Here is a 16,693-nt window from a genome sequence, read left to right as displayed (position 1 = left end):
CTGTGCGCCGCTCGGGCGAGGTGTGCGGAGCCCGCTCTTCTCCGGGTCCGTATTCACGGGGCTGCGGTCCGAGCCGTTTGGATGAAATTAGGTGGTTTGTTTTTTCCTCTTTCTTTTTTCTTCTTCTTCTTTTTTTTAATAGTAGCTTTCCCTAGGTTGCTCTCTTTTTCAGGATGTAACTTCCTTGTCAGGGCAAGTATGTGTAAGAAGTTAGGATTTTCTCTCTTTAAAATTGCTCGTTGCTTGCTTTGACTAGTTAAACAATCCTATCTTTATGTTTGTCATTACACACTTAAACAGAAATACTGCGACTAGATTTTGAATTTTTTTTTTCTGCTGACATAATCTGATTAGCTTCTTCAGATTGAATAAAAGAGTTTCACTTCTGTTCAGCCAGTTTCGCTTTGCTGTTCTCATAACTCTGTATAGGGTTTCAAATGTTACACGGTAATGCTTGTTTTTAAATTGCTTCCTTTGAAGTTTAAATATGCGTATCGTCGAAGGACTCCTTTCGAAGATTCAACAAACATTTTTCGTAGGGAGAGGTCTTTATCAATGACCATTTTCAGCTTTTAAGAATAATTGTTATAATGCAAATAATTCATAGTAATCAAGGTTGTAAAAACACGTTTAAAAAGTGTGAATACTCTCTTAAGAATTGTACATTATGAATCTGTGTTTAAAAGTCTATGTGACTATGAAGCGTTGGAAAAAGTGATAAAATGCACAAAAACTGTAATGGAGTCTTCTCATATTCTTATGTTGTGTTATTCTGGTTATCATATCTTCTCAATGATCCCTTCAAGCTGCTGACTTTTCATTTATACTTGGCTGGAAGAGCAAGACCAGTGTTTTTCTTTTAAAGCCAGCACGGCTTCATGAACTGATTGTCTGGGTGATCATGGGGACTGTGTGTGGAAAGAGTCTTGGACTGTGGTGAAGTCCAAAGCAAATCTTATTGCACAGCTTTCATTTTGTCCTGAGCAGTCTTAACTAACAACATTCATTGTGATAAGCTGTAGTTTACTGTCATCTGCTAGCCACATTGTGTTCTTGGGTTACTTCCTACTTTTTCATGGATTCCTAAAAGCTGTCTTGTGCCTTCAGTATTGGAAGCAAGAAGCAGTGCACAGCCAGGTAGATGTGAGTAGGTGCCTCAGTTTCTTATCTCTGCAGCGTGGGCATCTGACAACTGCTGTACTTCAGCTGCTGATGAGATCCTGTGTGCTTTTTAACTACTTATGACAAAAATTTTGAAAATCAATGCGTGGCTTTTAAAAATCTGTTGCAGCAACACTGAACTTCTGCAGTAAACCCTAAATTCAGTATTGAGGAACCTTCAGATACAAACCAGGGACTTAGGCTGATGTGAGCCCTAGAGCTTCATCCAGCTGTAAATCATAGGCTGTCCAACCAGCAATGGACTGGCTCGATCTTGTTGCACTAGTGAAGTATGGAGATTGTCCTCTTTTTGAATAAGTGAACAGTATTGTGTCCAGTTACTGGTAGTGGTGGTGACACTGCAATGCAGTTTGTATAGTTCCTTCCTGGCACTGCACTGAAGGTATTGTCTAACGTGTACGAAAAGAGCTTGGAAGTGGCACTGTTTTTCCCCACTACTCACTGATTCACTGTGGGGTTTTGGGCAAGTAATTTAGTATCTTTATTAAGCAGTTGTAAAACAGATTTTGCTAATACTTGTTTTGTGAAATCTTTAATGTATTCATGTTTATTGTAGAGCACTTGAATATGTTTGGTATCCTAAGTTTGCAGTGGTTCGATAAAGGAGCTCAAACAGCAGAAAGTGGCTGAGCTCCTAATGAAAAATATTCAATCTTTCTTTAAAAACAATTAATGACCCAAAGGAAGAAATGGTAGCAAGTGTTGTTTGCATAAATTATAAAGGTCATAGGGCTGATCCTGGGCAGACAGGTAAGCCTTATATCCGTACTTAAGAAACAGGTAGAAATAGTTAATGGGGAGGCACGGGGGGCCTCACTGTGAAGAAATGGTGTGATGTAAGGTCTGCCAGTATGATTTGTATAGAGGAGCATTCTGACACTGTGCTTTTTTTTTCTTTTTTTTTGCCCTGATAAATATGTGAATAAAAAGAGAAGGTTGACTTTAATCATTCTAATAAGGCTCTTTACAAGAGACTACAGAGACCCCCAACTGTAAGTGTGTGTCTGTCCTTCAGATTGAAATGTCACGTAGGAACGCTCAGCTGGCTCAGATGCCAGAAATGATCTAGCTGAGACATCAAGGGTCCCTCGGAGGCGGCTTTGCTTTGTTGCTCAGTGGGGAAGTCGGGCTGTGAGGAGCTCTGTTGTGTTGCAGTTAGACTACGAGAGCGAGCTGCTGCGTCTCTGTCCTGCAGATGCCGGTGCTGTTGTGTCCTAGTCACAGTGAAAGGATAAAGTAATTATAATGGTTCATGGGCCTTCTCGTCCAGGTTTTGGAACCCTGTTTCTCCTGACTTCATCCTGGTACAGGTTTAATGACCTTGTTTAACCCACTGTTCTCTTGTAGGTGTGTTTGGTGGTCTTCTGTAGGTCTGTGGTAGGCGTTTACATTTACTAGCAGCCTCAAAGAACAGGGTACTAAAATGACTTGTCCAGATTTAACTTATTCAAAGTCAGAGGAATGTGAAGAACTTCAGAAGGACAAATCATTAGGTGAATGGGCATGACAGTAATGTGTGTGGCTTAATATTGCTATCAGAGAGGAAAGCATGGGCTGCTTTTAATACAGTATATTAAAAGTATATATTTATAATTCTTGAGGGACGCATAACATCACTGTAAACACTAAGCAAATTGTGAAAAGCATGTGAGATGTTAGAATGCAGAAGAAACTGGATACTAAGAACATAGAAGTAATAGTCTGTAAATGGATAGCGATGTCTCCTTTGGAATGTGCTGCCTACAATATTCGTTGTCATCTCAGAATAAATACTAGCAGCCACCAAATCCTCTCCAATTCTGTAATTAAAATAGCTAAGGATATGGGAAAGGTAGTTGAAGAGAAACTGGGAAAATCAATTATGCCATATTAAGACGGAATATACAAGCACATGAAATAGCAGGTGCTGAGAAAGTTGATTTCAGAGCTTTTATGTGTCTTGTAATGCAAAGATACAGTAAAGTAAATAGGTAAATAATTCAAAACTCTTACAAGAATATGCTCTGAATATGTTCATATGTAATTATATAAATTATATATTGGAAAATGCTGTTCTGACCTAGAATTTAAGAAGATTCATTAAATTTTTAAACATGTAAATAGATAGGGATAATAGAAGTTATAGTACTGACAAATTTTGCAAGGTATGTTAGGGTTTGGATTTTCAGGTTTTAAGGGAGTCTTTAACTATTGCAAGCCAAGATTAAATATGGTATCAGGTTATTTGTTTCTGCCTACAGGTCAGTTTGTGCATGTTCCTCCAAAAGTGATATATGCCAGTGGCAGGCACAGGTGCTGGATGGTGCGAGCCCTGCAGCTGGTCTCGGGCAGTTCCCCTTTTGTGGTTGTAAGCTACCTGTTATTAAACTGATGCAAAGCTGTTAAACGGAAATCCTGTGTTGAATAGGTAACTTTGCCTTAATGTGTCGTTGTGGAGTCATGCCTTTTAAAGCTTATCTTAAAATCAGTGAAGCGTCTTGTGCATTCGCTTTTGGACGGACAGCATGAATTTAAGAAAACCTAGTGATAGTTTGTGGGTAGAAGAGGCAGCTGAGAGGAGAGCGCCGAGCTCCTGGTCGGGAACAATGGTCTCTATTCACAATGTAAAGAGGAAATGATTTTTTTTGTTGTTGTTGTAAGATTTAGTGTAAATATTTCATCCAAGATACTTGTCTAGGTTCAGTTCTTTCCTAGAGCAAATTCTAGCTGAGCTGGTGGTATTTTGCCTTTGGGCTGTGATATTAGCCRCAGAACACAGCTCATTTGAACTGTTCTAACTTGTGCTGCTGCAGAGCTTTATTTGGCCTGAGACCTTGATGGTAATGACAGTCTGCCTCGGATGTTTTAAAGCGATCCCTTTACGAGAAAGGTGTTTAAAGCATTCAAATACAGAACCAGCGTTCTAGCTTACACGCAACAGAAAGTGCTTTAAGTTTTGTTTCAGGGGCTCGGGAAGTTATTTTGGATGTGCTAAAATACCTCAGTACCTGTCTGCATTATGGGAATAGAAATTGTGAATGCAAAGACAACACAAGAAATGTGAAGTTCCTGTTTCCTGGAAGCTTTTGTGACAATAGCTGAAAGCCTTTTGTTAAGCTTTAAATAGTACGTAACCTCAGAAGCTTTGTGCAATTTTGACAAGGAATTTTTTTTTTCTTAACAATTGTTTAAGAGTGAGCTACCAAATTTCAAACAGTTCTGATGTCTGCAAAGAGATCAGAAATAGATTGGAAAAGGTATTATTAAGGCTGAACATCACATGTACAGATCAAGCAACAGAAAACACTTTCATGTATTTAGATAACAGAAACATTTAAAGTTGTTGGGCTTCTCTTGAATTAGTGTAAATTGGGAACTRGTACTGAAAGCAAAGTTAAAATTGGTCTGAAGCCCAGAATAAGGTAAATTTCCCCTTAAAATTGTGTAAAGGAACCTTCAGCAAAAAGACAGTTCTCTTTAGAGCCTCTAGCCACTAAAGTGTATTTTCTGCATGCTTTTCTTAGATATTCTATATAATTTTTATGCTTTATTCCTCAAGAGAAATGCTTGTGCTCCAATTTCATTGCAGAAAGGAAAGATATAAATGTATTCTTGAAGTTTTTGTGAGCGAGATTTGTATTCCGACACTGATGAAAAAGATTCAGTTGGAGGATCTGCTCTCAAAAGAATATTGTCCAGTTTATTTCACTGGGTTTTATTTGTGCTGTTTTCAACTTGATATGCAGTTTCTAAATTTGGGGTTACTTCCACTATATAGCTGGAAAAAAATAAAAGATTAAAAAGTGTGATCTGTCAGAAAGTATTATTCTCAGCTTGTTTAAAACATATAATCTGTTTCACATGAATGAATGTAAATATAAGATGACCAAAATAACCTCAGACTGGTAAGATAACTTCTGAAACTGTCAGACGCACGAAGATACACGTCTGTGTATCTTTAGTTGTGCCTGATATAAAGTGAATCTGAGAGTGCTTTAAAAATCTTCAAAAATCCAAGCTGACAGTCAGCTATCCTCAAGTAATAATTCTGTCCTTTCCTAATTCAAAGCTATTAATGAGATTCTGACCAAAAATAAGCCAAACTCCTTTTGTCCTTAATTCAGTTTGTTGTGTGGCAGGGCTGGTATTTGAGATTTTGAACAGCAAAACAAAAGGTCCTGATTCTCTTTGAAGACTTAAGGCCCTGTCACCTAAAACCTACCAGTTTCTTAACTGTAAATTCTGCAGAATTCAGATGTCTTTGCTTTCTGGAAAAGTAGGTCTGTGATTTAGTTTTGTTTTCTAGTTTACCATAAAAAAAAAATAAATCGTGAACTTTTTTCAAAAACTCGTGAACTAGGGCCCAGGGTTGAGACTTTATGTATGTGAGTTTCCTAAAAGATTTTTGTAGAGAGTGCACAAACATATGTAATTGGAGGTATTATGCTGTCATTACTGTTATAATTAAGCTTTCCTAGGTTTGCTGTTGTGATTAGTAGTAAAYGTCTATCTCCTTGTGCTCTGAAATGTTTATACTGTTGTTTCTGGGAGTATTTTTGTGAGGTCAGCCAAGCTGTAAGTGAAACAGTTATCTAGATGTTATTGTATTTTTGTATCATAAGTTAAGTTACTATTTGAGAGTCTGCACAGCCCATAGCAAGGGCTGAATTAAAATGCATAACCTAAAGTATTTTTGACAACTTGATTACTTTCTAGTTGCCTGTCACTTTATTTAGGTTTTCTTGTGTTAAATGAAGGACTCCTAGAAAAAACAGGTTTGTTTTGTTACTGTCTTGAAAGTCCCCCTTACTGCACTAAGAAGCTTACACAAGGTGTTTGCCGGGGTGCGTTGCGGGGGAGATGACACACGGTTGACTCGCGGTTGTGTCAGCTGGCGCAGGTCGCATCCTGTCGCAGAAGCTGCCCCGCTTTAGCCTTGGGACTGACTTGGCAAGTGTTGTATGTGTGTTGAGAGAGGGTCAAATCACTTTCTAGGAAGTCTGGTGGACAACAAACACGATGGTGTGTTTGCGTATGACCGCAAGGGATAAAGTTTGTGTGGTTTGGGAAGTTCAGGTCCCCGCAGGATGTGGGAACGGGCCAGTGCCGGCTCCCAGGCCGCTGCAGGAGCGTGCCCGGCTTCCCAGGCTGCGCGGGGGTGTGAATCTGCTCGCTTACTCTGCCTTGCTTAGGGGTGGGTTGTTTAGAGATAAGTCATTTACCATCAAGTGGCTATATTCTTTTATGTGTATACGTGTGTTTTTTCTCCCTGTTGAATCCTTTGAGAGTGTCGAGGAGGAGACGGGTTTAGTCGTCGATGCGACGCTCTGCACGTGCCTTGTGTCGTGGGCGAGGCGCCAGTCTTCCGTGCTACGCTTTTGAGCTTTAGCATGCGGGCAAAACATTTTTAGAAGGCAAGGATACTGTTAGATGGGGTGACTTGATTGTGAGGTGATCCACCATCTTCCGTACTACTTCTACTATTTTGTGAAGAACATGGAAATTCAAATTTAAATGCTTTATTTCCCCATCTCTCTTTGCCACTGAGGTTCCTGTAGTGCTTGTAAGTAAGCAGTTGCTGTAGAATTTATGTTAACTTTTCCTGTGTGATAGGAGCCAGTGAATGATATGACTAGCTAGTTCTCTGTAGACCTCAGACCTGTCTGAGAGCTCTAAAATCCTTTATGACTGTTTTATGGCTCTGATTCATTCTGAATCAGAGCAGCTGTATCTTGGAAAAGCTCTGAAACAAAGTTGCCTTCTGTTCCTGTGAAGATTGCAAAGACAAGCCTGGCTCTAGTTAGGAAATGTCAGAATTAAGGCTGCCTTTCAGTCTTGTTGCGGCCTCATTGAATGTACACGTGATGATGTATTTTTTAATTACGTGATCACAAATTGTTTTCTTCATACAGGATTTCTGCCTTATTCACTGAACAGAATGCTTGATGCTCAGGAAAAGGGTAGTCAGTGCTTTTTTTTTTTTTTTTTTCCCTTCATCAATGTGTGTCTGTTTACTGTAAACCATCCAGTGCTTCCACGGTGTTGTCGATTCTTCCTAGGTTCTTACCTGCAAGTCTCAGTAAGTTATTTTCACACCACTGATGGTTATGAAGTGGTATTACTGAGTACTGAAATGGAGACAGATTAAAATCACTCCTTTTAAGCATCATGATGTTGTGGTCCAAAAAAGTTAGTATTTTTTGATAACATTACATAGTGCAAGACCTGCCTTGAATAACTTCAGCTCATTTTTTTTTGTAGATGAAGAGGGTCTCAGTTTGGCTTTCTAATAGTAGCCACTTAATGTTTTCTTTCATAGCGTGACTTGCATTGTCTAAGAGATTTGTTTCCGAATCAAGGACAGAATCCCGCTCTTCAGAAGGACGTTCGTTTGTCCTTGATTGTCCATTTTCTCTCTGTAGTTACCTACTTCCTTCACAATCTGCCAGCAGACGAGGCTGCAGTCCAGACGGTAGCCTCACTCATTGCACTGCCATGACTCATTCCCACTCACCAACTCTCCCATGCACAGGTTGAAGCAGAAATTGTGAAATAAGTGGTATGTGAATGTGTAACTAAAGATGACGCCTTGTCCTTCAACTCGTACTCCATCTGTTTCTCTTGTCCCCCAGCGCTCTAATCCTCTGTGTTGGTGTTAGACTGCTCTCTTCTCTGCTTCCCCTAACTGCGCCATGGAGAGACTTGGGACTGTAATTAAACATGGGGTGGCTAATCTGTCATAATTCAAGTATGAACTGCATACTTGAACCTTTTTATGCCCAGGGTACACAAGATACATACTTGATATTTTTAAGACTTACAGGGAAGAGAAACACTGGAGTTTTTCATGCAGGGGAAATGGCAGTGGTCCCCAGGAGGTCCTTTTACTGCTTTGGGTTTGGGACTGTAGTTGCGGCTCAGTTCTTGGTCAGTCTTACGGTGATGGCTTCACCAGCCCTAACTGACTCATTTCCTTTCACAGCCACAAATTTGTATTACTCGACAGCCATGGTAACAGCACAGTCTCACTGGTAGTTAAAGAACGTAGATTTGGCATGCGGTTGCATTTGAACCGTGCTCGGCTGTCCCATATTGGTCTGGTTTGCTGTAGCTAGTTCTGTTCTGGTGTCTTCTAATGCCGGTTTTCTAATTCTGAGTTTCTGTTCATACCATTGCTGCAACTGTGTTATTGAATGATGTTTCCCCAGAATATTCTTGAATGTGATATTTTAGAGATATATCAAACTGGCCAACAGACTAATTTCATTAGTAACCTGCATTTTGATATCTCTTACACTTGTTTTGTAGTGAATGTAATTTAGGCAACTCTGATTCCACAGTAAAATCAACATTGGCATTTATTTCCTTTAGGATTCTTAATATATTTAAAAGTGATTTTAAAGCCACCAGAGTTACTGATTTTTAAGCACTGCTATATTGCACCAAGCTTTAGCCCCTCTGTATTTACCACATTGTCAAGCAGGTGCAGAGATGATTGTTGAAACTCGCTCTTGGTCTCTTACCAACATCCTCTGCTTGTATCTTGTGAATGCTAGAAGAGCTTACTTCTTACAGAGAACACTTCATACCCTTGAAGGCTGATTTCCCATTCTTTTTCTGCCGCACTAAATAAGCGATGCTGAAGAGGGACATTAGTTACTATTTTCTGTTATATTATGCACTGATGAGTAGTTAACTCGGTACTACTGAAAAAAAAATTCAGACCCAAAACTCAACTTTTTCTGTATGTCAGGTGAAAATAAACTCCGTTACATGTCATATCCTCCTGCTGATTTTATTTCTTTTTGGGGAAAGAAAAACATACTTCACATGGGTGCTCTGAAGGAGAGGCGGTGACATAGAATGCATTTATGTTTTGTAGTGGCTGGGGAATGGATACCTTGAAAAAGAATGAATAATTAATTCCTGTATGGCCTGGGCTCAGGGTCCTTCTCCACCGCTGACTTAGTTTGTGACCTTGGATATATCATTTAATCCCTCTATGGCATTTCTTTCCAATGATATAATGGGGATAAGCAAATTTCCCTCATTTGCTCTGTTTTGAGGATAATGTGCTAACAGTTACGAAGTCATCAAATTCTTTGATAATGGAGTTCATAAGTACAAAAGATACTATTGCTACTGATGAAGCCCACTGAAATTAAACTTCAGATTAAAGTACTAATGTTACAAGACTGTTTTACTTGCTTTCAGTGATATTGTTAATTCAGCTTTCTCAAAGCTTTTATGTCAAGCCTCTCAGTCATTTTGTAGAATCCTGTAAATTTTCATACTGTAAATCATACAAACAAGTACTAATTAGAGCTCCATAACAGTGTGTTTATCTCTGAATGGAGACATTTCCTTTCATTTTACTACATGCCCTAATATCTGATCTGTCAGCCTTCTAGTGTGTTTAATTGTGGAATATCTTGATACTGCTTGAAAAATTCAAGCTAAATATGAGGGTATTGTCTTCATGCTGTTGAAGTATTGTCGTTTAGAAATAATAGCATTTTTAATTTCTTTACCCAGAATGTTTTCTGTAGAATTACCAAAAGTATCAGCCAAATTACTTAGCTTTATTTCTCTGCTAGATTTCTCAACTCAAGGTACTTTTCTGATTATTTTTAGGAGTAAAAGTTCCTCGTAATTTTCGTCTGTTGGAAGAACTTGAAGAAGGTCAAAAGGGAGTAGGTGATGGAACAGTTAGCTGGGGTCTTGAAGATGATGAAGATATGACGCTTACAAGATGGACAGGAATGATTATTGGGCCTCCAAGAGTAAGCATCCACTTAAATATTAAAATGCTAGTGTGTCTTAATTCTGTTTTCTTCCCCTTTTCCTCCTCTTAATCTAACCAATGAAATAGAAAGCAACAACAACAGAGTGAAAAAAACACTTTAGCAAGTGATTCATGTTTAAGGTTCAACTGGCATGTGTATAATTTTGAGTTTCTATGTCTTTTTGCTTATTACTTCAAATATTGTTATACCTTTCTGTGGTTAGTTCTGTTATATGTCTGCTTTATATTTACAGATTCATTAAGACATAACTTTTGAGATTCCAGGATTCTAGTATCCTGTACTCTTGAATACAGCAAGGTTTAAAATCCTTCGGATAGTGAGATAACATATGGAGCTAATGTAGGTAAAACATGGATGTTTTGTTCAGTACTGCTAGTCTTTCTGCTGTTTCTTGTTGACTTTATGGGTTTGTTTTTATTGCAGCAGTACAGACTTGTTCTTTTAGAGTTTCAGCTAACTCGGGAAACTCAAATTTTAATGAATTAAGTTACGTCTCTGAATGTCTCTTCTCTCCCAAAGTACCTTTTTATAAAGCTGCCTTGGTCTTTGTGATAGTATTGTTGCATATTCTCTCGTTCCTGCTCCCTCTCCCTCTCCCCAGCCCTGCTGAACTGTGGGTCTCTGCCCTACAGTTGTGAACTTCAGGAGCTAATTGTGCATTGTACGTATGTATGTGTTTTAAAAACAAAACTTGTCCCAGTTTTCAGTTTCACTGTTTATCTCTGTTTCGTTTCCTTGTAATCCTTACCATCAAATGTGAGTACCCGATTCTCCTTTCCACACAGTATTGTGTGTTATCTTCTATATCTGGCCTCAGTATCATTTTTAAATAATTCTGGTGTTCTGAATCTGTTGTATGGAAATCTTTACAAACCTTTAATCATGCTACTGCCATATGCGTTTCCATTCTATCAGTTGCCTTTTGTGACACAAGATGAGGTTGTAAAGAATTTATATTACAATAGTATTACACGTGCAGTAGTTTGTCTCATCCACAAATGCTGTTTGCTTCTTGTCTGCCATTGTTAACGTCTCACCACGTGATCATTTCATTTGTTTACAGCATGCCCAAATTGTTTTCCAGAATGACATTTGATTTTAGAACATTAGGAGAGGCTTTAAGGAGCCTACATCAAGACTGTGAAGAAAGCTCACTATGCACATACACCTTATGCAAAATTCAAGCAAATTTGAAATCTAACTTAAAAATTTAAATTGAAACTAAAATGTGCAAGTAGGTATACACTGACTTGTTAGCAGTGATAGAAATCTGTAGTTCATGTCCTACTGCCAACCCAGGCTAGATGACTATCACAGATTATTCAGCTGTGCCTCTTCTGTCTTTCTGACACACTATGAATGTGACATGCTATGAATCTATGAATATAGATTCCCCCCCCCCCCCCAAGTGTGTTGGCTTCTTGAATTGAGCTTATTGCTTGAAAGCAACAGTCTGTACTGAGAGAGATTCTGGAAACTTTCAGTCATTCTTGTTTGCTAGGTGGTTATTCTGTTCTGAGAACTGTTCATACTCAGTTATATTATTACCATTTTTTTCTTAATAGGATGTGGGAAATGCTGGCTCTGGAAAAAAGATTCAAAACCCTGTTTCTTCCTGGGTGACAAATAGTCATATTTGTAGCAGGTGGAAGAATCTTCTATTGGGCATCATGAAGGGAAAAATGAACTGTAGTGCAGAGTTAGACGTGTGCAGCCTCTCTGGCCTGTCCCTGCTACCATACATGGAAGCATGCTTCTCCTTCCCAGACTTTGTGCGGATGGTTTCGCAGCCAGTGATTCATCATGTTTACACAAGCTATTTAAAAACAGTGGCACTGTCAAAACTTCAGCTTTGTCTGCACATACTTTATGTTGGCTATAGACATGTGCGTGGTCAAGACTTTCCATTCACTAGTCTTACGTGATGTGGTTATTTGCACAGAGCCTAAAACCTGCGTGAGCCTCTGTGGTGTTAATTGCTCTGTGCACAAACTCAGTCAGGGACTGCTGGGAGACCTGGCCGGTACTGGGCAGCCCAGGCAGAGCCAACATGACTTTCCCTGCAACTTTGCAATAGCGTTCAGTTTGCCACCATCCTGTCTTGGCATCTGGAAGTCGGTCTTGCTGAGATTCTGGAGAAGCCACTTTGTTGGAGTCGCCGCTGGGTGTCACTGCTACCCAGGTGCTGGTCACTTGTCTGGGGGCTGCAGGCTGGTTTAAAACCCCTTTATTTCCAGAAAGAGAGGCAAAGCAGCTGAACTGGGAAGTCAGTTCTTGTTTTATGTAGTGTTTTGCATCAAAACACTCATTAATATTAAAAGGAAAAATGAAGATGCTGTTCAGGGACATAACAGACCCTTGAAAGGGATTGCACTGAGTTTTATATTAAGCAGAAGTTCGTGTAGATTAGGCTTCTCTCTTTGTGTAAGGTGCTAACAGAGCCCTAGCACTCTGCTATGGTTGGAGGTAGGAACTATTATCTGTTTCTGGGCTTCTGAGCTCCCACGTAGCGCTGCCTGCAATTTTTGCTCTTAATCACTGCCTTGGCAGGTTGATATTCATTGCAATGTTGAGGGTTCAGGAAATGGTGTCAGAAACTCTAAATCTGGGCAGCTTGTTTGCCTAAACTTCCCATGATGACCCTGTTGCTGTTGTGTGCTGCTGCGTGCTGCCTACGTTGCCTGGTTCAGCTGGTGCTCTGAGCCAGGCTGCTCTATATCAACGCATCCAAAGTAGTGTAGCTTTCTGTATTCTCAGAATGCAGAACAACATTAACTGTTGTTTCTTTTAATAACTTTTAAATATTGCAGAATCAGTGTAGCCTTGTTACATTTATCTCTTTTCTGTACCTGTTGATTGGTTAGTTAAAAGTTCATGATTCCTCTCTTTCAGCCGTTAAGTATAACAGAGCATTATTGCTGTGCAGACAGAAAGTGATAATGCTGTTTGGAATCAGGATGTACTATGAAATGTATTGAATTTTGGAGTATTCCTGTTCCTGACACCTGGCGTGTTGAGTTATGACCAAAGAATATTTTTTAAGTGTAGTTTTGGGACAGTCTGAATTTAGATGGTTGCCTAAGATTATCTTGAAATTGAAGTCACAACTTTAGCTGTCTGATTATTAGTAAATTGACAAAACAAAACTGCTTTATATGGGTGGGTTGAAAAGTGGATATCTGAACTATACTGTTATTAAGAAAAATAATTTCAGTTAGTGAACAGGAAGCAATGCTGGTTTCATTCTTAATATGAAAATGTGATGGATGCTTAAGAGAGCAGTAGAATTTAATACCCTAAAGACACAACATTTAAAACTCTTGAATATTACTAAAAATGCCCCCAAAACAGAGGTAGCCCTTATGTCTAGCGGTTTTTGTGTCCCTAAAATAACCACTGTTTTAAACAAATGATTCTTGGACTTCCTGATGTAATTGTTCCCCCCCTCCTTTTTTTTTCCCCTCAGACAATTTATGAAAACAGAATATACAGCCTTAAAATAGAATGTGGGCCTAAGTATCCAGAAGCACCTCCATTTGTAAGATTTGTAACAAAAATTAATATGAATGGAGTAAATAGTTCTAATGGAGTGGTAAGTTTTTGGTTTTTATTCATTTTAACATGGTTTACACATGCAGCTTCAAATTAATGCTTTATTTTTTACTTGCAACTGCTTAACTACCTATTGCTTGCCAGTATTATTTCCTTTGAGTAGAAGGAGGAGGGGGGTAGAAGGAAGGTATATAAGCCAAGTATATTCTGGAATCAAAATGCAGAATTGACTTTTTCTGTCAATTTACAACTCTCAAATAGTTCCAACATGTGTGGTTTTATTATGCTTTTAGGAAACCACATGCTTGCTTTCGCTTTCTTTTGTTTCTCCCACTTAGACTCCTTATAGGATTTTTAGTTGGAGGGTGTGTGGTGGGTTAAGAGTATCACAACTATCGATTCTGACAGGAATGGTGTTTTTGTCTATTTTAGGTGGACCCCAGAGCCATATCAGTCCTAGCAAAATGGCAGAATTCTTATAGTATCAAAGTTGTTCTGCAAGAGCTTCGGCGTCTAATGATGTCTAAAGAAAATATGAAACTTCCTCAGCCACCTGAAGGACAATGTTACAGCAATTAATTAAAAAAAAAATCATGCCCCCCCTTATTCAATTTAAGCTGTCTTCATTTTCCACAGTAGTAAATTTTCTAGATGCATCTTGTAGACCTCAAAATACTGGAAAGGAAGTTCCCATTCAAAGGAAGTTTTTCTTGAGATACTGTAAATGATACTAATTTTTTCATTTGAAATATAAGTTGTGCTATAACATATAATCCTGTTGTGTAACCACTGTCCACATAGCTGAACTTCTGGTATCAGGAAAAGTCTATTTAAATTTATTACTGTCAAGACCAGTGTGGCACATCTAACTTAACTGTGAAAGCATACATCCCACAATCACCTTGCTGTGTGTCTGGCCTGGGTTTTTTTCTTTTTCTGTCTTTTGCAATAGAGTCGAAGCTCAGGGCTATTTATTAGAGTAGACACAAAGGTTTTAGCTTCCAGTACTACACTGGGCTTTATGGACTACTAATGGGGATGTGTGCTAACCTCAGTCATCCCTCCCTTTGTGCTATCTCTAGTAAAGGCTGAATGTGACTGTGGTCATTTTTGTTTTTGTATTTTTTTAAATGCCCTGATAATATGGGGCAAGCTTTCCTTCTTCCCTTCGGCTAAGGCGTAGATTGTATTTCTCTTCCCGGTCCCCCTCACCAGTAACATGGGCGTTGGGTGAGGGATTCAGGGTTCTTTTAATCTCTTCCCTCTTCCCCTCTTCACAGTGGGGGTGCTGCTTTCTTTTTGCCCCCTTTTGTGACTCTTCTCACCCCTGGTCAGCAGGGGTAAGTGTTGGGGCAATAACTTGACCTGTTCCCTCATGCTTATCCATTTTGGTTTTGCGACAAATTTAGTCTTCACCAGCCTTGGAAAAGAGTATCTATTCTGCTGGCAAACTTGGATTTCCCCGCCCTCCGGCACTGCTGCCACACCGCCAAGCTGGCCATGGCTGATGTTCTTAGATAGGCTTTTGACATGGCGAAAAGAGCCGTAATTTACCAGGATTGCTGAAATCTGCTGCTGCCAAACTTTAATGAGGAAGCTGCACATGGAGAGTCTAAATACACACTCCAGTTCAACTAGTTGCATTTTGGTGCTTCAGATTGATCCAAGAATGTTAATTAACTAAACGTTGCACTTATGTTTTGCCCTTCTAAAGATCTGACAACCACAGACAAATCAAGTCAGCCTAGATTTTATTAGGATTTTTTTAAGTCTTGGAAGAGAAAACTCTTCAGTGAAGATTTTTGGGAAGTGGTGTATACAGCAGATTAAGGACCTTTCTTGGCTTTGCATCCTGGCAAATCACTGCCTTTTCTGTTTTACTGTTTTGGACCACTAATTGCTGAAATGTGGATGCAAGCTTAAATACAAACAACCTAGTGTGTCCTCAGTTTTATGAAAAATTCAGTGTTTGTGTATAAAAATAAAAAATAAAAAAATAAAAAAAAAAAGAAATAAAAATAAACACATTTTAAAGCAGCAGCTATCAAGTCAATGAACAATTGATGTTTCCATTAACTCTTTTAAGGAAAATATTAGTTGTAAGGATTTAACATCCTCTGTAATTAAAGTTTAACATAACAGTATTCCATAAGCAGCCTTTTTATTGTATCAGACCATTGCCTGATTTTAATATAATAAAAAGTGTGCATTAATATTAGAAGGCTTTAGTTGTATTTATGTTTAGAATTTTGATCCCTTGTGGAATTCTTGATTTGTTGGAAGTATCTTCCTGCAGATCAGATTTGGTTAGCAGTAAAGTATGAAACCTGGTGGTGAAAGGCAATTGTCTTTATCCAGCTGCTGCTGCTCTGCCTTTCAGCATCCTGTGCAAAGGAGAAGCTTTAGCTTTAGCTTAAACCTCAAGCAGGCTCATACAGACTTGGCAGTTGGTAATGTTTCTGTGATATTAAGGATCTGCTGAAATGAATTTCTAGATGCATTTGCTATCTGAAGGTACTCTGTTATTGCAACGACCTTTGTATGCTGTAGTCCTTCGGAGGAAATCAAATCCACGTATAACTGTATGCGTGTTATATTGTCTGTCAGGTTAAAGAAGAACTTCACAGCCTGAAACTTTACCAGTTTTTCTCAAATAGCGAACAGTACAAAGCTGACCTTCTTTCCAAATCTGGATAAAAATAGGGCTGAGAAATTTTGACCTTTTCAGGTATAGAGTGTCTCCATTAAAGAGGATTGCCTGAAGGTACTTGTTGTGCATTCACTTTAACATTTTGGTGAAACAAGTTTCTTCCTGGGTGTAAGAATGTAAAAGGGAATGACCTGTATTTGTGAAACTTAATGCTGTCTTCTAGCCTAAAATGTTTTTCAATCATTTAATAGCTCAGAGAGTATCTGTGAAGACAATGTGACTGATACTTTGTCAACATCTTTTGTGTGTGTGTTTGTTTAAAGTAGCTTGACATCTGAAAATGTTAAATGAGAATCAGAAGAATGCTTGATAATTTCCGTGCACTTCTTGAATGTCTCTGTTTTTCAGAGCTGTTGTAAGAATGTCCTTGTCCTGTTCAGTAGGATATGGTGCATGTTTGGCACCTTCTTCAACCTTCGTACTTCAAGTAATGTTTTTTAAACTCTCAAGATTATTTGATTTG

The 16,693-nt window shown here is 38.8% G+C and overlaps 1 protein-coding gene across 1 annotated transcript in view; it reads left to right on the top strand.

The window, feature by feature from the left end:
* LOC112960775 (transmembrane protein 189) overlaps positions 1 to 15,738 on the top strand; it is a 41,295-nt gene extending 25,557 nt beyond the window's left edge. The window contains exons 6-8 of the mRNA XM_026055390.1: positions 9,796 to 9,944; positions 13,435 to 13,560; positions 13,953 to 15,738. Coding sequence (XP_025911175.1) covers positions 9,796 to 9,944; positions 13,435 to 13,560; positions 13,953 to 14,099 — 422 coding nt within the window. The 3' untranslated portion in view covers positions 14,100 to 15,738. The remainder of the gene's footprint in view (positions 1 to 9,795; positions 9,945 to 13,434; positions 13,561 to 13,952) is intronic.
* The last annotated feature ends 955 nt before the right edge of the window (positions 15,739 to 16,693 follow it).

The sequence above is a fragment of the Apteryx rowi genome, unplaced genomic scaffold, assembly GCF_003343035.1.
Source record: "Apteryx rowi isolate R43461 unplaced genomic scaffold, aptRow1 scaffold_0, whole genome shotgun sequence".
Taxonomy (NCBI): Eukaryota; Metazoa; Chordata; class Aves; order Apterygiformes; family Apterygidae; genus Apteryx; species Apteryx rowi.
The sequence above is the reverse complement of the archived record's forward strand: the minus strand, read 5'-3'. Positions and strand labels throughout refer to the sequence as shown.